The sequence below is a fragment of the Ranitomeya variabilis genome, chromosome 4, assembly GCF_051348905.1.
Source record: "Ranitomeya variabilis isolate aRanVar5 chromosome 4, aRanVar5.hap1, whole genome shotgun sequence".
Lineage (NCBI taxonomy): Eukaryota > Metazoa > Chordata > Amphibia > Anura > Dendrobatidae > Ranitomeya > Ranitomeya variabilis.
The window spans coordinates 58,796,696-58,822,976 of record NC_135235.1 but is presented as its reverse complement, the minus strand read 5'-3'; the positions used below and the strand labels follow the sequence as shown (position 1 = coordinate 58,822,976).

At 42.7% G+C, this 26,281-nt stretch overlaps 1 protein-coding gene across 4 annotated transcripts in view; it reads right to left on the bottom strand.

Moving 5' to 3' along the window:
- The window catches only part of EXOC6 (exocyst complex component 6), a 273,281-nt gene that overhangs the window by 169,171 nt on the left and 77,829 nt on the right, over nt 1–26,281 (bottom strand). For all 4 annotated transcript variants that reach the window (XM_077258584.1, XM_077258586.1, XM_077258585.1 and 1 more), the window contains exons 3-11: nt 25,702–25,749; nt 25,504–25,594; nt 22,592–22,637; nt 13,356–13,560; nt 12,652–12,807; nt 11,556–11,624; nt 3,080–3,163; nt 2,937–2,983; nt 420–540 (exon numbers count right to left, since the gene is read on the bottom strand). In XM_077258584.1, the coding sequence (XP_077114699.1) occupies nt 420–540; nt 2,937–2,983; nt 3,080–3,163; nt 11,556–11,624; nt 12,652–12,807; nt 13,356–13,560; nt 22,592–22,637; nt 25,504–25,594; nt 25,702–25,749 (867 nt within the window). The remainder of the gene's footprint in view (nt 1–419; nt 541–2,936; nt 2,984–3,079; nt 3,164–11,555; nt 11,625–12,651; nt 12,808–13,355; nt 13,561–22,591; nt 22,638–25,503; nt 25,595–25,701; nt 25,750–26,281) is intronic.

The window sequence follows — 26,281 nt, the reverse complement described above, 5'->3', positions numbered from 1 at the left end:
GTCTATATACAGCTTGGTAGTAGGATGGGGAGAACTAACCAGCATGAAAGGTGAAGGTCTCCAATAAAGGCGGTTCTGGACGGCGGATATTTGGCATGATAATTAGGAACTATTTCCTGATGGTGCTCTTCACACTGAACTATTCAGTCTGATCTAATGAAGGGGTCAGATGAGACTAATGAGGACAGATTGCAATAATAACAGTAGATTAACTGCATATTCTGAAGTGCACGACTAGGGGGCGCGTTTTTGAGGATCCAGTCAGTTGTAAATCAGAGAAGGATTATGTAAATGGAGACTCACAGCCTGAGTCTTCTGGGAGGACACAAAAGCCCGGCAGGTCTCTTACACCTAATTACAAAAAGAAGCACAATGGCGGAGGAGTCCTTTCTCACTTTGACATGATCCTTCTCACTTACCGAGTGTGTTCGGAGAGCAGCGATGATCTTGGACTGGGCCATGGTCCACAGCTCTGTAGTGTAGGTTCCCGTCACCAAACCTTGCGTTACGTGTAAAATGTGATCCTCTACCACGAAAAACCTAAAGCAAGAAAGACGCCATGATCATCACATGCGGAGGAAAGAAAGATCGGTCCCGAGTCCTAACAGTAGAGCCTCAGTAGTGGATCATCTCCCGGGTTAATATATATATTAGGGATGGGATAGGACTATGTGAGATAAACAATATGCAAATTTGACATCTACTACATAATTGTCTAAGGGTCACTTCCGTCTTTCTGTCTGTCCTTCCGTCTGTCCTTCTGTCACGGATATTCATTGGTCGCGGCCTCTGTCTGTCATGGAATCCATGTCGCTGATTGGTCGTGGCAAAACGCCCACGACCATTGCCACGACCAATCAGAGACGCGCACAGTCCGGAAGAAAATGGCCGCTCCTTACTCCCCGCACTCAGTGCCCGGCACCCGCATACTCCCCTCCGGTCACTGCTCACACAGGGTTAATGCCGGCGGTAACGGACCGCGTTATGCCGCGGGTAACGCACTCCGTAACCGCTATTAACCCTGTGTGTCCCCAATTTTTTACTATTGATGCAGCCTATGCGGCATCAATAGTAAAAAAATGTAATGTTAAAAATAATAATAAAAAAAAAAAACCTGCTATACTCACCCTCCGTAGTACGCCGACCCCCTCGCGCCAGCCGCCATCTTCCGTTCCCGGCGATGCATTGCGAAATTACCCAGAAGACTTAGTGGTCTCGCGAGACCGCTAAGTTATCTGGGTAATTTCGCAATGCATCCTGGGAACGGAAGATGGCGGCCGGCGCGAGCGGCTTGGCGGAGCTTTGGTGGATCCCAAGCGTCGGTAACTGGGCTGCACAATATACAACGTGGGCTGCGCAATATACAACGTGGGCTGCGCAATATACAACGTGGGCTGCACAATATACAACGTGGGCTGCGCAATATACAACGTGGGCTGCGCAATATACAACGTGGGCTGCACAATATACAACGTGGGCTGCCCAATATACAACGTGGGCTGCGCAATATACAACGTGGGCTGCGCAATATACTACGTGGGCTGCGCAATATACTACGTGGGCTGCGCAATATACTACGTGGGCTGCGCAATATACAACGTGGGCTGCGCAATATACAACGTGGGCTGCGCAATATACAACGTGGGCTGCGCAATATACAACGTGGGCTGCGCAATATAGTATGTGGGCTGCACAATATACTAGGTGGGCTGCGCAATATACAACGTGGGCTGCGCAATATACTACGTGGGCTGCGCAATATACTACGTGGGCTGCGCAATATACTACGTGGGCTGCACAATATACAATGGGGGCTGCGCAATATACAACGTGGGCTGCGCAATATACTACGTGGGCTGCGCAATATACTACGTGGGCTGCGCAATATACTACGTGGGCTGCGCAATATACTACGTGGGCTGCGCAATATACAATGGGGGCTGCGCAATATACAACGTGGGCTGCGCAATATACTACGTGGGCTGCGCAATATACAGCGTGGGCTGCGCAATATACAGCGTGGGCTGCGCAATATACTACGTGGGCTGCGCAATATACTACGTGGGCTGCACAATGTACTGCGTTGGCTGTGCAATGTACTGCGTGGGCTGCGCAATGTACTGCGTGGGCTGCGCAATGTACTGCGTGGCTGTGCAATATACTACATGGGCTGTGCTATACACTACGCATACATATTCTAGAATACCCGATGCGTTAGAATCGGGCCACCATCTAGTAGATAAATAAATGTGAATAATTAAAGGCATTTTTTTTCAAAATTTAAAAGGGTTAATCCCAATTTTATAGATGGACATTGTCAGACAGTGCTTGTAAAAACAACAATTTCCAGCCTTTCTTGAGATATTAACGTTTGTTTACAGCTTGTTGCCTAGGAGACCAACCACTGCTGCTGTCTAGTTTGTAAGATGTAGTGATGGCCTTTAAGGCAACGAGTTGTAAACAAAAAAAAAAAACCTTTATATCTCAAGAACGGTTGAAAATTTTAATAAGCTGTAAATTGCAAAATTGTTTGTATTTAGAAGCACTGTCCGACCATACCAGTTTATGAAAATGGGAAAATCCCTTTGTTATCCTCTATCAATAGGATATGGGATATCTTTTGATCAGACCTCTGAGTCCTCCAGTGATCCAAAGGACAGAGCCTGTGCTGAATGTAGAGGAGATCAGGTATTCACCCGACCCTATGATTATTCTGTATGGGACTGCCGGTGAAAGCCGAGAACAGCTATAGAGAGACATCCTGAGGAATAATTACAATATGAACGTTTTCCTGCAAAAATGTTTGAAGCCTTAATATAATTATACCCGATTTCAATAAGACTTGTCAAAATATTTTATTTATTTCCAATTTTTGGCGGAGTTTTATCGGTCTCGTCTTTCACCAGATGCATCTTCTCCTCCACATGAGAACTTACCCTACAATCTGGCTGAAGTATTTCCGATATCCTTCCACTGTCTCGTGCTGGAACAGAAGGAAGAAAGAAGACAGAAGCCGTATTAGCGTCTCCATCTGGGGATCACGCACACTTCATTGTCATCTGCGGAAACCTAGCGTTACCATGTTTGCCTGGGGCTGCAGAACTAATCGCGCCTGTTTTTTTCGCTGTTTTCTATAGTAGTTTTCAAAGACTTCTTTATCGCCCTAGAATGAAAAAATACAAAGCTGGTCTGAGATCAGGACTTACAGTTTCGTATTTGCTTGTATAACATGCCTCATCATATTTTTGGCCTGATGAAGGATAGGATAAGTCAGAGGGGAGGGTCTAACTTCAGCCACCCCCACTGGTAAGCTATGAAAGGGACTGCAAGCTGATTGACTTGTATGGGGGAGAGCTTGCAGTACCTTTTATGGCCACTACACGATGGATGTAGTTGATCAGTTGATCAATGGCGGTCCTGGTAGACAAACTAGTGTAAAGATACTTCACAAACATTCAAGTTCTAGAAACCCCTTCTGTACTGTCGTGGACGGCATTGGAAAAGTAAGATGAATATATTAGTAATAATAAAGGGGTTTTCCAGTTTTAGAAACTGCATTACAAAGGCGAGTCTCTGCTACTTCTACCAGTGTCTGCTATTATCAAAAAGTGTTGATGTCAGACTGATCGATAACGCTGCAGCCAATCCGTTAGCTCAACGGCTCTGAAAGGCTTGTGCCATCTACCATTGCAAGCCACCTCCCTCTAGCAGTGGCCTATCTCCTTTAAGAACAACAGGATTGAGCATATTGAGGTCCGACACGCCCAATCTTTCATCTGTCAACGATGGAGAGTCGGAACACCCTATACACATTAGATGGTAGTTCTCGTGTTGACCTGACGTTTCTCTAATGTGTATGGCCACTTTGAAGGGCGTATTTTCAGGAACATATCGCTCCCGTGCCTCTTGGTTTGCTGCCTGTTAAGGGCAGGCACTCCTACCTGATTGACAGCTTGAGCCGGACGCATTGTTTCGCCGCTGGTCCGCTCCGTGTGTTCCCAATGCTGCTGTAGGAGGCAGCCCTGGAGGAGTGGTGAAGCCAGCCGACATCGGGAGCTAGTGCGCTCCGGTGATCCAGCCCGATTCAGTCCCGTGCTTACAAGTGCAATAGAACAGAGCTTGTAAGCGCTGCACATGTTCGGCCACTGCTGCGGTCTAGCCGGTATTTTAGGCCGCAAGCTGTTTCCAATAAAAGTGTAACGATCGGTGCGTAATTCTGATAAGAAGTAAATTGGAAAGTCGCTTATTTGTCTTAGCACTTTCCATCTTTTAAGATGAAATTAACCCTTTAAGTTTGCAACATGGTTCATGGTCAGAATAATGCTGCACCCAAGAGAGCACTGTATGGGGTCAACCCCCAATAACTAATCTAATTCACCAAGTATGCCCCCCAGACTAAGCTTGCTGTATCTCATTCTCCTTTATAAAGTGGCCAACCAAGCTGGTGCTAGAAAATAAATGAAAAAAAAAAACCTAAAAAAAAAAATGCAGGTTGTCCAACACAGTTCATTAATATAGCTCAGCTCCAGGGACCTTTCATTTCTCCCTTTAATATAGAGACCTCTCTCCTTTCTTTGCAAGTGACATCCTGGTGATCTCATTAAGAAGAACCATTCAGAGAAAGAACCATCTGTGCGCTTGACACCGGTGCACCACGCGCGTCTCATCTACCTACTGAATACAGCATCATTTGTATGCAGGAAGAATAAAGCAGCTTAGCATTTTGATTTTTTTTTTTTTTTTTTAGGGGCACAAGGTTATCGCTGGGTCACAGTGACTTAACATTCCATTACTTGATACCAACACTCCCGCCCCCCCTGTGTCCGAGCCGGAACACAATAAGAGGCACGCGGAAAAAAAAAGGTAAAGTAGCAGCAAAAAAAAATAAAAAATAGAAGAGAGAAAGCCGCGCAGAGAACAAACCCCTCCGTAACCAGAGTCCTCCATCACTAGAACATTGGAATAGTGAAATTAATGTTCTACTAATAATACTTGGATAAGAGTATTAATAAAAAAATCTAAAATATATGTAATAATAATAATTTTTCTCTTTTCCATTTATTTCTTCTTTCCCTTTGATGATGATGCATCAGATAGCCGATCTGCATCATTCATTTATTGCCTACACTGCGGCTATGTTATCAATACTTCAAATGGCAATAATCAAATTTAAGGGGTTGTCCGGCCCTAGGCTACAAGTCTGGAGTCGTTCTATGTGACTGCAGACTTGTGAATCCTCACGTTCCGTGCACTGCGCGCTGTAAGGAATCTCTGGTGCCGGCGATGGGAGTGGCGGGCTCATGACTGTGATTTGCATACATGAGGTCATGTCCCGACTAGACGTGCACGGCCTCACTCAATGCAAGTGTATTGAGAGAGGCTGGGCAAGTCTAGTTGGAATGTGGAAGGGAGTATGCAAATCACATAGTTGCGGTCACATGACCACCAGCTCCTGGCGCCATCACAAGAAAATCCACATAGATTGACTGCAGACTTGCAGCCTAAGGCCGGACAACCCCTTTAAAGATTACAACATGAGCTAACAAAAAACATAAAGGGGTATTCCTTCTCAGACCCCTATGACAGAGCCACAGGATCTTCACAAACTGGGACCCACATTTATCTTCAGAACGGGGCTGAGTTGTAGAGCTGGCAGTGCAACATTCTGACTGGGATGGGTCCTTCAAACAGTTTCCTCCCAGGTGATTTTTTTCGTTTGGCGAATTTGTTTTTCCCTCCTCTTCCAATTGTCATAACTTCTATTTTTCTTCCCCAGGCTCTGCCTCCCTGGTTCTATTCCCCACCCAGTCCCACCTTCCTCTCCTTGACTTACTGGCTGCATAGTCAGCTGTCAGCAAAGGAAGGTGTGGCTGGGCAGGGAACAGAGCCTTGAAAAATGCTTTAATACGCCCAGAGATCGTAAGCCTCATTTGCATATGAATTAAAACATTATTTTTTTTTTTCGATCAAGAAGCAACACATTGCATACAGTGGGTACGGAAAGTATTCAGACCCCTTTAACCCCTTAAGCCCCAAGGGTGGTTTGCATGTTAATGACCGGGCCAATTGTTACAATTCTGACCACTGTCTCTTTAAGAGGTCATAACTCTGGAACGCTTCAACGGATCCCGCTGATTCTGACATTGTTTTTTCGTGACATATTGTACTTCATGATAGTGGTAAAATTTCTTTGATATTACATGCGTTTATTTGTGAAAAAAACAGAAATATGGAGAAAATGTTGCAATTTTCCAACTTTGAATTTTTATGCCCTTAAATCACAGACATATGTCACACAATATACTTAATAAGTAACATTTCCCACATGTCTACTTTACATCAGCACAATTTTGGAACCAAAATTTTTTTTTTGTTAGGCGGTTATAAGGGTTAAAAGTTGACCAGCAATTTCTCATTTTTACAACACCATTTTTTTTAGGGACCACATCACATTTGAAGTCACTTTGAGGGGTCTATATGATAGAAAGTGACCAAGTGTGACACCATTCTAAAAACTGCACCCCTCAAGGTGCTCAAAACCACATTCAAGAAGTTTATTAACCCTTCAGGTGTTTCACAGGAATTTTTGGAATGTTTAAAAAAAAATTAACATTTAACTTTTTTTTCACAAAAAAGTTACTTGAGCTCCAATTAGTTTTATTTTACCAAGGGTAACAGGACAAAATGTACAACATTTTTTGGGGTACATTTTCTCCTGAGTACGCCGATACCCCAAATGTGGGGGTAAACCACTGTTTGGGCACACGGGAGAGCTCGGAAGGGAAGAAGCGCCATTTGACTTTTCAATGCAAAATTGACTGGAATTGAGATGGGACGCCATGTTGCGTTTGGAGAGCCACTGATGTGCCTAAACATTGAAACCCCCCACAAGTGACACCATTTTGGAAAGTAGACCCCCTAAGGAACTTATCTAGATGTGTTGCGAGAGCTTTGAACCCCCAAGTGTTTCACTACAGTTTATAACGCAGAGCCGTGAAAATAAAAAATCATTTTTTTTCCACAAAAATTATTTTTTAGCCCCTAGTTTTGTATTTTCCAAAGGGTAACAGGAGAAATTGGACCCCAAAAGTTGTTTTCCAATTTGTCCTGAGTACACTGATACCCCATATGTGGGGGGGAACCACCGTTTGGGCGCATGGCAGAGCTCGGAAGGGAAGGAGCGCCGTTTGGAATGCAGACTTAGGCTATGTGCACACGTTGCGGATTAGGCTTAGGAATTTCTGGTGCGGATTCTGCCTCTTCTGGCAGAAAACGCACCTGCGGATTTGTCACATTTTTTGTGCAGTTCCGCAGCGTTTTTTGTGCGTTTTTGCTGTGGTTTTCTTGCGGATTTGTTGCGTTTTTTTACCCCTGCGGTTATCTATAATGGAATGGGTACAAAAACGCTGCAGATTCACAAAAAAGTGACATGCTACTTCTTTTAAACCGCAGCGTTTCTGCAGTGGATTTTCCGCAAAGTGTGCACAGCATTTTTTTTTCTCATTGATTTACATTGTACTGTAAATCAATTGCGGATCTGCAGCGTTTCTGCACCTCAAAAAACGCTGCAGATCCGCAGAGAATCCGCAACGTGTGCACATACCCTCAGATGGATTGGTCTGCAGGCGTCACATTGCGTTTGCAGAGCCCCTAATGTACCTAAACAGTAGAAACCCCCCACAAGTGACCCCATATTGGAAACTAGACCCCCCAAGGAACTTATCTAGATGTGTTGTGAGAACTTTGAACCCCCCAAGTGTTTCACTACAGTTTATAACGCAGAGTCGTGAAAATAAAAAATCATTTTTTTCCCACAAAAAGTTTTTTTTTAGCCCCCGAAATTTTTATTTTCCCATGGGTAACAAGAGAAATTGGACCCCAAAAGTTGTTGTCCAATTTGTCCTGAGTACGCTGATACCCCATATGTTGGGGTAAACCCCTGTTTGGGCACACGGGAGAGATCGGAAGGGAAGGAGCGCCGTTTTACTTTTTCAACGCAGAATTGGCTGGAATTGAGATCGGACGCCATGTCGCGTTTGGAGAGCCCTGATGTGCCTAAACAGTGGAAACCCCCAATTCTAACTGAAACCCTAATGCAAACACACCCCTAATCCCAACCACACCCCTAACCCCAACCACACCCCTAACCCCAACACACCCCTAACCGTAATCCCAACCCTAATCACACTCCTAACTCCAACACACCCCTAACCCTAATCCCAACTGTAAATGTAATCCAAACCCTAACTTTAGCCCCAACCCTAACTGTAGCCCTAACCCTAACTTTAGCCCCAACCCTAACTGTAGCCCTAACCCTAGCCCCAACTCTAACCCTAGCCCTAACCCTAGCCCCAACCCTAACCCTAGCCCTAACCCTAACCCCCTAAAATGGAATACATTTTTTAAATTTTATTATTTTTCCCTAACTAAGGGGGTGATGAAGGGGGATTTGATTTACTATTTATAGTGGGTATTTTAGCGGATTTTTATGATTGGCAGCTGTCACACACTAAAAGATGCTGTTTATTGCAAAAAATAGTTTTTGCGTCTCCACATTTTGAGAGCTATAATTTTTTCCATATTTTGGTCCAAATAGTCATGTGAGGTCTTGTTTTTTGCAGGACGAGTTGATGTTTTTATTGGTATCATTTTCGGGCACGTGACATTTTTTGATCGCTTTTTATTCCGATTTTTGTGAGGCAGAATGACCAAAAACCAGCTATTCATGAATTTCTTTTTTTTTTTTTTGGGGGGGGGGGGGGCGTTTATACCATTCCACATTTGGTAAAATTGATAAAGCAGTTTTATTCTTCGGGTCAGTACGATTACAGCGATACCTCATTTATATAATTTTTTTATGTTTTGGTGCTTTTATACGATGAAAACTATTTTATAGAAAAAATAATTATTTTTGCATTGCTTTATTCTGAGGACTATAACTTTTTATTTTTTTGCTGATGATACTGTATGGCGGCTCGTTTTTTGAGGGACAAGCTGACGTTTTCATCGGTACCATGGTTATTTATATCCGTCTTTTTGATCGCATGTTATTCCACTTGTTGTTCGGCGGTATGATAATAAAGTGTTGTTTTTTGCCTCTTTTTTTTTTACGGCGTTCACTGAAGGGGTTAACTAGTGGGACAGTTTTATAGGTGGGGTCGCTACGGACGCGGCGATACTAAATATGTGTACTTTTATTGTTTTTATTATTTAGATAAAGAAATGTATTTATGGGAACAATATATTTTTTTATTTAGGAATTTTTTATTTTTTTACTCATCTAAATATTTTTTTTTTTACTTTATAACGTTGTCCCAGGGGGGGACATCACACTATAGGGCTAGATCGCTGATCTGACACTTTGCACAGCACTGTGTCAGATCAGCGCTCTGACAAGCAGGGCTGCAGGCTTACCAGCGCCTGCTCTGAGCAGGCGCTTGTAAGCCACCTCCCTGCAGGACCCGGAAGTAGACCTGCGGCCATTTTGGATCTGGGGCCTGCAGGGAGGAGACGCCCGGTACAAGGTGAGCACATCCCCTTGTACCGAGGGTCTCAGGGAAGCACGCAGGGAGCCCTCTTCCTGTGCGATGCTTCCCTATGCCCCCGGAACGCTGCGATCATGTTTGATCATGTGTTTCGGGGGTTAATGTGCCAGGAGCTGTCCTGTCCTTCATAAACTTTATAGCTCCAAATGAAAGCTGCCTTTCTTCAGCACAAATGAACATAAACAGTCCTTTCTTCAGCACAATACAAAAAAAGTCATTGTGACAGTCTCTCCAATCTTGAGACTGCAGGCAGTAACAGCTCAAGCAGTTTTAAATGTTTTCACCAACAAACACACATCTATTCAGTTCCAGCACAACTCGCCCTCTGAGCTGTCTCAGCTGCCTTCCTTCAGCTTGGAAGATGTGGACTGGAGCACAGGAGCGGCCTTTCCCACCCAAGCTCTTTTGGTCGCTCCTAAATCCCGGACCCAAAAATCCACTTAAGCAAACTATTCAGTAATCTACAGACTTCTCGGGATTTACATCACTGAGGCCAGCCACCTCTGTGTCAACACGCTGTCAACCACTTTTACTGACACCTTCTTACATTGGTTTATTGGAAATGGAGTTAAATTATTTGATTGCATCTGTAAATACAAGATGGAAGATCACAATGCCAATAATAATGTTCCATTGTGTAGTGCTCCAAGAGGGCAAAAAATAAGCTAAAAATACTTCCTCCAACTTTCTTATCATATTGTTTGTACAACATTTCTTAAGCTCTGACTAGCTCCTTCTCTTAAGTTTGCATTCTACAACAAAGTACTATGACAGATCAGAGATTTACACCCTGTACATCGTCCCGGACACGTACTTGATTTGTACAATTTCACTGCATAGTGTTCGCTTTCCTCTGCCATGACACACTATATCACAGCAGTCAAACGTTACAGGTTCTGCATTAGAAATTTGCATTTCCCTCCTAAAACTGGAATTCTTTATCATTATGACACAACTATAAAATTTTTATTACAGGGAAACAGGTCGGAGAAGATTTACTGTGCTCGGGAAGATCCAGGACTAATCATTAGAATCTCAATTGAGGAGCGCAGGGAGACTATTAAGAGGGAAGATGGTGGTTTTCGTGTAGTTGTAGTACAATAAAACGACAACTAAAAGGTCAATTTTGTTCTTTATTGATGAACAACGAGCCATAAAACTGTCACTGGAATAAAAGGAGTTTATTCCATACCGACAGTAACAAATGTTAGAAAAATATCAACTGGGGTCTGTGATAATTATAAGAGTTGTCAACTTTCAAAAAACTTTTGCCCAGAGGGTCAATGAGGTGTAAAAGAAACAAACAGAGCTTTACTTACTCTGCCCGGGTCTTGCGCCGGTTTCTATTATTTGGTTGCAGAGGTGCTTTCATAAACTCCAAAGGATTCTAAACCAAAACAGCCTCTTTTGGCCACACTGAGCCTCTTCTCACCCAAACAGATCACAGTCCTTTCTCCCTGACCAAACTTTATACACAGAAGAGGCATGGTCCTAGAATGCTCGGCATTCTCTTCAGCTTGAGCTCCAGCAGCTCAGAAGTGTTCATCTCCATGCGCACAGCCTGCAACTTGCAAATGTTACCCTGCAACTCCAACACACAGACTCCCCAGCTTTCCTAGCTGACCCGTGCAGTCTCCATTCAGAGAGAGACTCTTTTCTCCCCCAGATACAGCTCACATTTTGGCTGGTCACTCACCAGCTCCAACACTCTCCACTTTGCTCAACAACCTACATGGTTTTGTTACATCATATAATAACACCAGACATAGCGCCCATATAACAACCCCAGGCGTAAATACTGTAGAGCTAGAGATATCACTGCCACATGACTCCCCGAACAGTGTGAATGATATGATCTTCACAATAATAATGAAGTGGTTACATCAGGTTTTAGATTTAAACACATTATAGAAAGAAGAAAGCAACCCTGGTCGGCAAATGAGTAAGTGAAGATCATTAATTTCATCATTATAAAGCAGATATATTTCAGGTACAGAAAGTTCCACTCACCAAAACTGTATAGATGTGTAGACACCGATAAACGGGAGTAAAGTCTACCAAATCCTGGACACTGAGGACCTGTAGAAAGTACGACATTCTCACATGTGAACATGGACTCAACATTTGGTTTCATGAATTCAGAAGTGATATAAATACTCCTTGTGACCCGAAATAATATTCAGAAATGGTTTTTCCGAATGCATGTAGGACAATGACAAGTTCAGATGACCGTAACATGAATTCACTTTAATCCCTACATCATGGCCAGCTCCAGGTTTACGAGGGCTTTTCCATAATTGTGAGTCCCCTGTTCATCTAATCAATGTATTAAGCAGTAAAGATGGCACCAGTTACATTTTTTCGGTGCTTTTTTTTAAGTTTGTGTTTTCATAAACATGTCATTTTCGCATAAAAAAAACACCACCACTTAGTCACGTATTTGGATAATATAGTACATTATGCCTCTGAAGAATACTAATGAAAATCCTCTCATAGGCATGAGTGTAGCTTGGGTCTCACTAATAGTGTTTCTGCCTCCCATACGGCAAAGTCATCAGTTTGAGTAACGGCAAAATCTGGTAAAATAAAGAGGCATTCTCTGAACTGAAAATAATCTTCCATAAAGGATGTAGGAACACAGGAGTGTACTGTGTAATTTATCCTAATGTCCTGTGCAAGAAAAACTACCCCGGAAGATTTATGTAAAGCAGTGGAGGATTCCTGTTGAGCGGGAAATAGCATTTTTCTGAGTGTTTTCTGTATTGGCATTGGAGCAGTGTATTGCAATGATTGACTGACTACTTATTTCAATAGCCAAGCCAGCCCCCTTCTCTTTCTATGCATCAGAGAAGGGGGCTGGGTTTGTAGCCTTGAACTGAATAGTTAAATGGCCCCATTCACACACAGATCAGTTTTTCTGCCAATACGTATAACTATTTGCATTGTTTGTGCAATATAAAGACCCGAAAAAGAGTTTTTCCATTAGAGAAACCAATGAGATATCACTAGGAGTCATATGACTAACTGTTGGGACCCCAATGATCTTCGTTACAGTGTCGGTCAGTCCTGTTCCAAGAGGCTTAGTAAATTTAGTAAATAGAAATACCTCTTCCTCTGTATCTTCATCTTCCACCATTAGACTTTTTGGTGTAACCCCATCCTCCCCGTCCATAGAATGACCATTTATGATGTACATGGGATTTTTGTAGGCGACGTTGGTCTGTCTGTGCAGAGCAGCATGAAAGGTTTTCTGTTGCTGTGCCTGTTGTTGGAGGAAACAAAAATATATTGTGTACAAAAATAGCATTCTTCATTACACTATAGCAAAAGAAAAGGCAAAAACATTACATGTTTTGTGCTGAACATTAAATACCCAGATAGGTCCAAAATTTGATACCGATCAACATTTTGTTGCCCCAACAGGTCAACTTACAATCTGCGTGGTTGTCTACGGACTCCTGCAGAAAAATCAAGGGGCTATCCGGCACTGGAAGTGACGACATCAGTTTTCTTCTGTCGGTCTGAGGCCTGTGATTGGCTGAAGGTGACTGAAAAGACAGTTCATTGGATGATCTCTGATGACGTTACAGCCAATCACAGGAACCCTCATCGGTTCCGATTCCCATGCAGACCAAAGTAGCAGCCGGCACTGGGATCCACTGCGGACACAGCCGGTGAGCACGCCCGATTTTATTTTTACTCCATCTGTGTCCCTGATAATATTTTTGTAACGATCCCTTTAAGTAGAAGGTTATGTGCTCTCAAAGAGCTTCACGTGGACAAAATTACAAGAAACGAAATAAAACCTACCTGTTTCATCGCCGTCTCTCCTATTTTGTCTGAATGTTTCCTGATACTTTCCAGAAAGTCTTTGAGGCCAGACATGGAGATCTCCTGAATTTCTTCTCGTAACTTTGGAAGATTCTCCGCCATTATCTGGCAGAAACGATACTGGGACACTTTGGGGAGATAAACATGTTCAAGTTGTTCCATGGTCTTTAGAGCAGAATAATACCTGTGTATGAGAAGAGGCACAACGTCGATGTGAGAGGTTGGGAGTGGCGGAAAATGATGAATGAGAGACATGCCCAACATCAGAGGAGGCCTCCAAAGTCAGACTTACCCAATCTAAAACCTGTCCTGCCTACAGGTTCCGTTCACTGTCTATGTGACTGTCAGAGATGGATGAATGCAGCATTTGGACACCTCCAGCCGCCTCATAGGCAATGAATGGAAAATTAGGAAGCACACCGAGCCACCTCTTCATTCTAATGGAGCCCCATTCTCGGAATTACTGGGGGTTCCAATGGATGGGTCCCTACTAAAAATGCAAGGAAAGTGCAAATTCTCATGATAGCCCTGTAAGTTATGTTGCTGCAAAGATCATGTGTTCTCAATCGTGATGGCTCATCTCCCTGAGAACAGAAGGATAGAGCATACTGAAATCCAACAGCCCCACCCTTTTCTATCAGACACTGTTAGCGGGAAAGTCCGCAACTACCCATACACATTACATGGTTGGTGGGCTTGACCAACATTAATCCAATGCATATCGCACCTACGTCTTCTTCATATATGACTTAGCTGCTGTTCTTCTCCAAGATCGTGAATTTCACATAACACAAACTTTTCCCCTAAAAAACTAGAACACAAACTGACAAAGGTGCTAGTTTCTCACTGCTTTAATGGCATTGTCTGGTTCTTTTATACTGACGATTTATGCTTCGGATAGGTCATCAATATCAGATCGATGGGGTTACAACACCTGGCGATCCCACCGATCAAGTGTTCTCCTGTTATCAGTTGCGGAGTTACACTTCACAGCTCCCTTAACTGATAGTGTCCACGACCGGGTATTGCACATATGCCCGTATTTGACTGAATAGGAGTGGATTTCCAGTACCAACACTTCGGCCACTATACAGTCGATGAAGAGGTGCTGTTCCACTCTACGGCTGCCATCACACTAGCAGTATTTGGTCAGTATTTTACATCAGTATTTGTAAGCCAAAACCAGGAGTGGAGGAAAAGTAGAATAGAAACATATGCACCACTTCTGCATTTATCAACCACTCCTGGTTTTGGCTTACAAATACTGAGGTAAAATACTGACCAAATACTGCTAGTGTGACGGCAGCCTACAACTGATAAAATCCAGCACCGCTGATATGTGGGAGTGCCAACTGTTCAACCCCCATAGATCTGATATCCTTATCATATGTCATCAACATAAAAGAAGTGGATATCCCCTTTAAAGTGCTTTTCCAGGCTCGAGGTTCAAGTCTGTAGTCACTCTATATGACTGCAGACTGGTTAGTCTTCACAGCATGTACAGTGCACACTATAAGGATTCCCCGATGCTGAAACCGGGAGCAGGCGGTCATGCGACTGCAAGTATGCAGTTTACATATTTCCGACCACATTCCGACTAGACGTGTTCAGCCTCACTCAATTCAAGTGTATTGAGCGAAGCCATGCAAGTCTAGTCGGCATGTGACTGCAGGTATACAAATTACATATTTGCAGTCACATGCCTGCCTGCATCGACACTTGAGAATCCTGAAGAGTCACAAGTGTGCAATCACACAGAGTGACTACAGACTTGAAACCAAGGAAGAGTTGGTAAGCCAAACTTCCGACTCCGACTCCACAATTTGCTAGGGCTGTGGAGTCGGTAAGCCAAACCTCCGACTCCTCAATTTCCGTGACACCGACTCAGACTCCACCAAAATGGGCTCCGACTCTGACTCCACGACTCCGACTCCACAGCCCTGCTTGAAACCCAAGCCAGGATAGCCCGTTTAAGAAGTCAACAGGCGCCATTCGCCTATGAACAAAATCTACGGGACACACTATAGGGTCTACCGGTAGGTCACAAGCTACTATTTGGTCACAACTAGTCTACGCTATGAAAGCCCATCATACTTTATTGTAAATCCTCTAAAAGTTAGAAAATTCCAAAGTTTTAGTTTAAACCGTACGCTTGTCCCTGGGTTATTCAAACATATGTAAAATGAAAAACCAAAAAGCTAATAAAAAAAAAGAAAGAAAAGAAAACACAAATATTTCAATGCAAATGCTATTTTCTTGGGCACGGAGCAGCGGTTGCGGTTAATAGGATCAAACTGGCAAGACGTTAAAATAAATAACGTGGTCAGTGAACGTGTGAATCTGTAGGTCGGTGTAAGCCGTAAATTAGAATGCCACAGATGAGTTTCAAGACTCTTTCATCCAATTTTCAAAAGAGCGGCTCTACATGGCGTGACCTCTCGGGAGATAATTCCATAACGGCATTAAAATCATATAAACGGTTTTATTCAAATTATACAAATCAGCTTATCACAACACTGTTGGTTCATCTGGAAGGCTTTTTCAATGCTGTTACTGAAATCAGAATTAGCATAATCCAACTTAAACCCATTCTTGAGCCCCTTGCTAATTATATATATCTCCAGCTCAAGGCCTTGCCCTTTCAACATCTGCTCGGATGGGAGCTTTGAGTCTTTTTTAATTTGTAGGTCATTTGCAGGTCAAGATTTATGTTGTATCGCTCGCATTTGACATTTGATACAATTAGTCATTGTCGTACATTGTGCAGCCTTGGTGCTAACGCATTTGGAGATATATACATTCCTCGTTAACATCCAATATATTTTTGTTCCCTTTTCTTTTTTCAGCTAAAACTCAAATATATATATATATATTTTTAGAATTTTTCAGCTACAAAAACACATCGACATCTTATAATCGGCTCATTCGATCAACTGTACAGCAAATTTCCAATGAAAAAAAAAAGCGAAAGGGAAAGTTTTGTAGAAATTGGAGTTTTCCATTGAAATTACTAATCAATTAATTATTTTTTCAATGTTCCTTATTTTTAATAAATGCATGGAGAGCGGCTGGGGAATTTTTAGTCTTCTCGCTTGATTTTTTTTCTTAAAGTGGTTAACTGGCCATTTAAAACGGATGGCTTATCCTTAGGGCGGGTCAGACGAGTGTCATTTTGGTCCGGGTGCAATCAGTCAAAACATCGGATCGTACTTGGACCAATATTATGCTATGGGGTTGTGCAAATGTCAGATTTTTTCTGAGACCACACCGGTCCGAGGAAAAATTGCTGCAAGTTTGATCTGATGCAAGTAAACAAGTCCATGGAAAACATTGGACTGCACTCGGATGACTTCGGAGTGCAGTGCAATTTCCACGGACTAACAGAATGGAAAAGATGGAGATTTTTTTTGTCCCATCTTCTCCACATCCGAGAGATTCGGATCACACCGTGATCATGTTCTGATCAGCGTTTGATTGGAGTGTGATTTGCATAATTTTTCTCGGATGAGTGAATATACAGTCGTTTATTCCGCAGGGAGGCTAAAGTGACACAACTGTCCATATATGGTAGCTGTCCATATATGGTAAATGGCCATATATGGTATCTGTCCCTATATGGTATCTGTCCATATATGGTTAATGTCCATATATTATGTGTTCATATATAGTAACTGTCCACATATGGTAAGTGTCTATATATGGCTAATGTCCATATATGATAAGTGTTCATATATGGTAACTGTCCGTATATGGTAGCTATCCATATATGGTAGCTGTCCATATATGGTAAATGTCCCTATATGGTAACTGTCCATATATGGTATCTGTCCCTCTATGGTAGCTGTCCATATATGGTAACTGTCCATATATGGTTTGTCCCTATATGATGTGTTCATATATAGTAACTGTCCATATATGGTAAGTGTCTATATATGATCCACCGTGCATCTCTAAAGTATATACAATAAGCAGAATAGCAGGTCTTTTACATAATAGATGTATCAAAAACAATAAAGCAGAGATGCACGGTGGATTCCGTGCCTGGAGACAGAGACCCTCCACTCCCCCCGTACGGCTCCTGCAGCCTCGGTATGCCTAGAGGCAATTTGTGGCGACCCCCTTATACTAAAGATATCAGCAACCAGCTATTACGTGCAACAACATAACTTTTACAGGTGACTAGACATAGGGTCTCCACAGCACAATCTGCATACCATTCGTATTTTGGAAATTCTCTCTACATAGACTGAGCAAAACGTGACTGATGAAAGTCTTGTCGGGACTGAAACGTTTCACAAGTGCTACAAATAAATCTACTCTCTTGCATTTAAGTTGAGTGCTAGACTTTTTGCTTATTAGTTTGACGGCTTGGGAACCTATTCTTAGCACCTTCTCGTAGCTGTGCACACAGTGTTTTTGTTCACGCATTCATGGTAACTGTCCATATATGGTTTGTCCCTATATGATGTGTTCATATATAGTAACTGTCCATATATGGTAAGTGTCTATATATGGTTAATGTCCATATATAAGTGTTCATATACGGTAACTGTCCATATATGGTATCTGTCCCTATATGGTAGATGTCCATATATGGTATCTGTCCCTATATGGTAGCTGTCCCTATATGGTAGATGTCCATATATGGTATCTGTCCCTATATGGTAGCTGTCCCTATATGGTAGCTGTCCCTATATGGTAGCTGTCCCTATATGGTAACTGTCCATGCATGGTAATTGTCCATATATGGTAGCTGTCCCTATATGGTATCTCCCTATATGGTAACTGTCCCTATATGGTAGCTGTCCCTATATGGTATCTCCCTATATGGTAGCTGTCCCTATATGGTAGCTGTCCCTATATGGTAGCTGTCCCTATATAGTAGCTGTCCATGCATGGTAATTGTCCATATATGGTAGCTGTCCATACATGGTTATATGTGGGTTGTATCCTCTTCCCATGCACTATTTCTTCACCCACTTCCTTCACTTGTATAGTTTTGGTATCAGCACAGGAAGGCCGGTGGGTGGATGTGTATTGTGACCAGACAGGTCAGACAGATGTGTATATACAGGAGCATTATATGGAACCTGTGCTCGGAGGGTTTTGCTAGAGAGATGGAGACAGCTGCATGGCGACATCCACCACTGTATGTTATATTGCGGGATACGTGGTAGTGTGCTGCTGTATGTCAGCAATCCTCCCGATGTACACCCCTGATGGAAGGCTCACAATATAATGTGAACAGAGCCAAGCTCAGCATCAGTGGGGTCCCAGCAGTTAGACCCCTACCAAACATACATGTGTAGAGGTGAAAAATGCTAATCGTGGGCCAATCCCCATCTATATAACTTGGCTACAACACTCAACTATTCCTGAATTTCAGCATGAAGCGACATAAGACACGGAAGGTGCCGAGAAGTGATATAAATGGGTACGTGGAAGAAATACTGCCAGTGTCTGTATCTGTACAGGACACATTCAAGGTCAAGAGTCTGGCTGGTAAATTCATTTCTAATGTGTTATGATAGATTAAGTAGATATTAATGAACGAGGAAGAGATCATTATTCCTCTCTTCCAACCGCGCTCCCCAAGGATCCCATTTATTGTCGCTCCTTAAATTGTTTTAGATGGTATAAAAAATTAAGGGATAATATTCTCTCTCTTATGATTATATTTTCATTACATTTCATGCTGTTTAACTAAAAAATTGTTTTCCTGAAGACTTCATTACACTTTTGACAAATTGCGCTATTTATATGCAGCATCTGTTCCCTGTCATAATCAGATATATGGGAGGAGAGAGTAAATGTGCATGGCTTAGGGCCAGTCTTGTATCAAGGGCTAGGCTACTCAGGGGAAGGAGAATGGCAAACTCTCTGGCCTTTATCCGTGATACTATAGTGGTGACGTCAATCCTGTATACAGAGGAGTAACTGGAAATTCTAGGATCCACATGGAAGCAGGCCTCCACCTAACCACGTGCATTTACCATCCTGGTCGATGGGCTCAATTACTTTGATCAAAATGTGCACTAAGAACCTCATGTTTTAAAGTATTTATCAACAGCGGAATTCATGTAACTAATGTTTGCAGATTGGTGTTGCACAAAAATATTGCGACTTATTAAGCTGTTTTATACCAGAATTATGTTGTAAAACCAGCACGGCGGCTCAGTGGTTAGCAGTAGAGAACTTGGGGGAACTTGCTCGGAGAGCGTTTGCCAATCTCAAATTTGGCACAAACGTAACTCATTCGGAATCGTGTTCGGTTTCATGAGCATTTTCCTCGAAATCGCCAAAGTTCGGTAAATGATCGAGTTTCCACCAACGCTTTTGTTAGGACTTTGAATAGGATAGTGGTGGTGTATGATGAGCAGGGGGACGTGTTTGATGAGGGGCAGACTCTTATTATTATTATTTTTTATTAACTTAATGTGTGGAGATTCCGGTAGCCAAACAGGGCGCAGAAACCATACACAACCATCCAGACACAAGGGCTTGTGTCATTGGCTGCCAGTCACATGTCCCTCTCCATATAAACAGCCGACATGTGGCTTCGGCGCAATTTGGTGAGTGTAAGGCTGTGTGCACATGGTGCCTTTTTGCAGACTTCCTGTGACAGCGCGAGAAACACCAGCGCTACACACTGCAGGGGCGATTACCTCCTGTGTCAGTGTGTAGCCGGCTGTCCTGGAGAGCAGTCGCATCAGTAATTGCTCTCAAAGTCATCAAGTCATCTTCACTTCGGACAGGTGAGGAATATGGTTGTTTTATTATATTAATTCATTTACAGGGGACATTGGCTTCAGTGGACTGGGCGATAACGTGAATGTGGTTTAATTTAGAGTCAATAACGGAGTCTGTGTCATTTGTTCAAATAAAGGACTTTATTCTCGGGATGTCTTATACATGCCTCTCCATTACTAACCTCTAGACTTGATGTCAACTGACAATACAAAGGTGAAATGAACCCCCAAATGTCACCCCACTTGCCACCGCACCAGTGTAAGTGGGAAGAGCTAGGCTAAGTGCCAGATTTGGCACATCTTATGGATGTGCCATTTCTGGGGCGGCTGAGAACTGATGTTTTAAGTTTGGAACAGGGCAGATATTCATGGCCCCTCCCCAGGCTAATAATAACAGCCCACAGCTGTCTGCCTAGCCTTTGCTGGCTATTAATTATAGGGGGACTTTATGTCTTTTTTTTTGGGGGGGAGTGGGGTCCCCCCATTTTAATAACCAGGAAAGACTTAGTATACAGCTGTGAGATGATATTAAATGGCCTGGGAAGCTCCATGGGTATTACCATCCCAGATTATAAACATCTGACCCCAGCTGTCTGCTTTCCTTTTGCTGGTTAATAAAATTTCAGAGGATCTCATGCCATTTTTTTTTCCGAAAATAATTAATTTAGTAATAAAATACATGTACAGTAAGCTACACACGCATTGTACTAATTATACAGTGGGGCAAAAAAGTATTTAGTCAGTCAGCAATAGTGCAAGTTCCACCACTTAAAAAGATGAGAGGCGTCTGTAATTTACATCATAGGTAGACCTCAACTATGGGAGACAAACTGAGAAAAAAAAATCCAGAAAATCACATTGTCTGTTTTTTTATCATTTTATTTGCATTTTATGGTGGAAAATAAGTATTTGGTCAGAAACAAACAATCAAGATTTCTGGCTCTCACAGACCTGTAACTTCTTCTTTAAGAGTCTCCTCTTTCCTCCACTCATTACCTGTAGTAATGGCACCTGTTTAAACTTGTTATCAGTATAAAAAGACACCTGTGCACACCCTCAAACAGTCTGACTCCAAACTCCACTATGGTGAAGACCAAAGAGCTGCCAAAGGACACCAGAAACAAAATTGTAGCCCTGCACCAGGCTGGGAAGACTGAATCTGCAATAGCCAACCAGCTTGGAGTGAAGAAATCAACAGTGGGAGCAATAATTAGAAAATGGAAGACATACAAGACCACTGATAATCTCCCTCGATCTGGGGCTCCACGCAAAATCCCACCCCGTGGGGTCAGAATGATCACAAGAACGGTGAGCAAAAATCCCAGAACCACGCGGGGGGGACCTAGTGAATGAACTGCAGAGAGCTGGGACCAATGTAACAAGGCCTACCATAAGTAACACACTACGCCACCATGGACTCAGATCCTGCAGTGCCAGACGTGTCCCACTGCTTAAGCCAGTACATGTCCGGGCCAGTCTGAAGTTTGCTAGAGAGCATTTGGATGATCCAGAGGAGTTTTGGGAGAATGTCCTATGGTGTGATGAAACCAAACTGGAACTGTTTGGTAGAAACACAACTTGTCGTGTTTGGAGCAAAAAAGAATACTGAGTTGCATCCATCAAACACCATACCTACTGTAAAGCATGGTGGTGGAAACATCATGATTTGGGGCTGTTTCTCTGCAAAGGGGCCAGGACGACTGATCCGGGTACATGAAAGAATGAATGGGGCCATGTATCGTGAGATTTTGAGTGCAAACCTCCTTCCATCAGCAAGGGCATTGAAGTTGAAACGTGGCTGGGTCTTTCAACATGACAATGATCCAAAGCACACCGCCAGGGCAACGAAGGAGTGGCTTCGTAAGAAGCATTTCAAGGTCCTGGAGTGGCCTAGCCAGTCTCCAGATCTCAACCCTATAGAAAACCTTTGGAGGGAGTTGAAAGTCCGTGTTGCCAAGCGAAAAGCCAAAAACATCATTGCTCTAGAGGAGATCTGCATGGAGGAATGGGCCAAAATACCAACAACAGTGTGTGGCAACCTTGTGAAGACTTACAGAAAACGTTTGACCTCTGTCATTGCCAACAAAGGATAGATTACAAAGTATTGAGATGAAATTTTGTTTCTGACCAAATACTTATTTTCCACCATAAAATGCAAATAAAATGATAAAAAAATAGACAATGTGATTTTCTGGATTTTTTTTTCTCAGTTTGTCTCCCATAGTTGAGGTCTACCTATGATGTAAATTACAGACGCCTCTCATCTTTTTAGGTGGTGGAACTTGCACTATTGCTGACTGACTAAATACTTTTTTGCCCCACTGTATATGTGACTGACCTCATCAGTTTTTACAGTTGTGTACAACTTATATTTTGTCCCGATTATATGAGCTTATTTAAGTACACAAAAAAAATGCCCCCAAAGATGTACAATCCTAATGGCTTATATATTGGAATTAAGCTTACCTTTTTCCACTCATTTGTTCCTTTAGTTTGCTGTACATTTCTAAGGCTGAAGAGATGGAAAAGAGAAGCAATTAGAAAAATAGTAATTTAATATCCACAACTTTAATAAAGATTGAGATTCACCCTGTCCAACTGGACAAGGGAGGGGAGAAGCCGGCCGGAGATGTCTTCGGACTAGTCAGGTCTTTGCCTTTGGCCCTTGGTCACATTTCAAAATATACCTGGTGTCAATCGCACAGCCAGGCTCTGATTCATGTTGCCTGTGGTTCGGGCAGCATGAATCTCCTGACATGTTCCCTTTAGATCTTGTGACAGCTCTCGAGCATCTATTCATTCATTCATTCATTCATTCATTCATTCCAGTACTCACTATTAAAGCTCAGATTTTTGTCTCTTAAAGGGAACCTGTCAGGTCAGATAATGCTATTAACCAGCAGAGGAAGGTTATATCTGCAGGTTAACAGCATTAGGATGATGCCCAGCCACAGCACTGAAAGTGCTGGCACACCTGCATAACTGAAAGCTGGAGGCCCCAGGGAGATATACAGTTCATTCTCTTCTGAGAGCCGCCGGCTTTCACTTATGCAGGCGTGCCAGCACAACTACAGACATCGCTCACTATCCTGTGGGAGGTGGCTCTAAACACCCCGTCACTGACTGACAGTCGGCTCGGCAGAGCACATGTGCAGAGCCATCTGGCAGTCAAAGTGCCAGGATGTGCTTACAACCGCGACTCATACTGTAGTGTGGTGAGCGATAACTGTAGCTGTGCTGGCATGCCTGCATAACTGAAAGCCGGCGGCTCCAAGGAGAAATAAATTATCTCCGAAGTCTATATTTTCAGCACAGCGTTTGGGCACCTTCCTAATGCTATTAACCTGCATATTAGCCCCATATCTGCAGGTTAGTAGCATTATCTCAACTGACAGGGTCCCTTGAATTAACTAATGACAAAGCCAGCTCTGCCCTGAGAGATGCAGGACTTGTAGTAACTACACCTGTAGTAATCCATCTCTGCAGTCTTCAGTATAAATTGCAAATTTTACCCGCTAGTACCTTACATAAAGATTCATCTTAAGGTGCATTTACACTACATAATTATCAGGAAAGCGCATTTCTAGGAACGCTTGTTTTACGATTCGCTGGGTGAAACGATTTGTGCTGCAGAAAAGATCATCGTTCTCGGCAGCGCATCATTCTTTGTAAACACGACTTGTGCTGCCGAGAACACTGACAGCCTATACACACTGAGCCATCTGGTTCAGTGTGCATCTGAAGCTTCATCCGCCCGTGTAAACAGGATATTAAATGACTGCCGATCAGCAAACAAGTAGTTGACTGACAGTTGTTTAGTGCTGCCGATTGGCTGCTTACACAGACCCTTATGCTGTCCTGGCTGTTTTATTATATCTTCTATATAATGGGCAACATAATAAGTAATTTGGCATTACATGAGAGCTTCAGTGCCACATGGCAACTGCACAACGCTCAAATGAATCCAATGCCTGTCAACGTGAACTGTAATCCCGGGACTGCGTGCTGACTCGAGAGATCGAAACGCGCCGAGTGACTTACAGGTGGTGTAAAATAGTTTATTACTTTATCACGTACTTTATCGCCCCCCAAATCCACAAATACATTCCTATATCTTTCAAAAAGATTTAAAGGCCAATTCAGAGATTCGGCACAATTCTGTGCCACAAATAACGTGGCAAAAGTAGATCTGCCATGTTGGATTTTTCGGCTTTTATTATCAACTTGCTTTAAAATTAAAAAGAGGATTCCAGGCAGACAAAAAAAAAAACCCAAACAAAATCAAAGATCTAAGATCAAAAGATAAAGCGCTTACCAATATTGCATTTTTTAATACAGCACTTTTGACATCACTCTGCATTCACTAGTTCGGCTGTGATAAGTTAACGGTCCCGACAGCCACTGCGCTCTCTCCAATCGTTCCCCTATTCTGCGTGACCTGGCTTCTTTCATGTGCCCCCTTATACTGCACCATCGCGGATGCTACGTGCCGCTGTGTAGTAGCCGGACACCGAATGCGCTGCTCTGGGTGAGCGTGTGAGCGAGGAATGCAGCTCTGTGCGTGTTAGCAAGAATATGGAACAGAGAACCACGAGGAAAGAGAGCCATGCCAGCAGAATTTATAGAGGCTGCCGTCCCACCTCATACATGGGAGCGAGTGCCGTGAAGAGAGAAATTTCCAAAATAATAGGAAAAAAAAATGTGAAAGGGATTAGCCAATTATATACTCATTTCAAGAACTTTTTTTTTCTTGGCGGACAACCCCCTTTAAGTCGGCCATACACATGACCTAGATGTTGGCCGTTTCTCCTGATTGTCCCAAATACATGCAGATTGGCCATGCTTGTTTATTAACAGGGAGGGGAGAACACAACGTTGCCAGACCCCAGCAGCACTTTTCACCCCTTCTTACTGTTTCTCACAACATAGATGGTGACAGAGGCATCTGGCAGCCACTTATCTGACCGCACTCTATAACGTCAACATGCGCGTTCGGCCAAGGCAAACGAGCAAGTTAATGGGGAAATTGTCGTAATTGACTATAATTGTTGGTCAAAAGCTCTTCCAGCCAACAATTATTTTATGTCAATGGCCAGCTTGAGTCAGCCAACCGAGCCAAAGAGGACTGACTGAGATGAACCCTGGGATCGGGACTCACAACAAAGTACTATTTTAGTGATTGAAGCAGGCTCAAAAATTTCTCAAAGCAAAAAAGGGTCACGGTAAATGTACATCATTATCCTGATAATAGTCCAAATGCAACAGAATTTCACTCATGCAAAACCATCTGTCAAATTATAGTAAAGCTAGCTGGCAAGCGAAAAGACTAAAATCAAGTAGTAAAATTTTAAATTAACAAAATTTAAAAGAAAACTCACCCGGAAGGCACAGTTGTAATTTGTCAACTACGGTTGCAATATTTCTTTGTTGTGTCCTGCACCGAATGGTCTCCTCAGTCTTAGCAATGACCTTTTTAAAATGAAAGAAATGGATCCAAATTTTGGTAAAATTTTTGACTTAGATAGGAAAATTTGAAAAAAAAAAATAGTTTTGTTCGCAAGACCTTTTTCTCTTACCTCCTTCCCCGCTTCTTGAAATCTTCGGTTGGTATCGGTAACTTGGACCTTAAAGAAATGATTTTGCCTTTGTTATTAAGAAATAAGCAAAATAGTGCCCTAATGTAACTGCTCACCCTTGTAATCAGATCATGATTCATGAGAGGTTTCGAACAAAACCGGGCAAATTCAAATTAACTCTACAGCTTGAACTTGAACTTTCGATCACAACGAGCTTTTGTTAACTTTAATTACTTATGGCAGTTCGTACTAACAGATTCTGTGGCAAACTTCTCAAATTTACTTGGGCTTTTTGAACTCTATTTGTTCCTCCGGGTCTGTCAAACAATTCAAATCATTGACCCAATTGGCCACTGGTCCCTTTTTGATAACCTCAATGAGGTCTATGCTCCATTCATTGTCCGCAGGAGATGGCAATGGCATTTCTCTTGTAATTAAACATTCATACTTTGCTGAATGCAAACACTGGGTGGTTGATTCACATCAAAAGTGGAAATCTACAAACCCCAGCAAGATTTTCCATGCCGCAGGTGCAGGAAGAGCGCGACCTCCTACTTTCCCACATATTGAGCGGACTCAT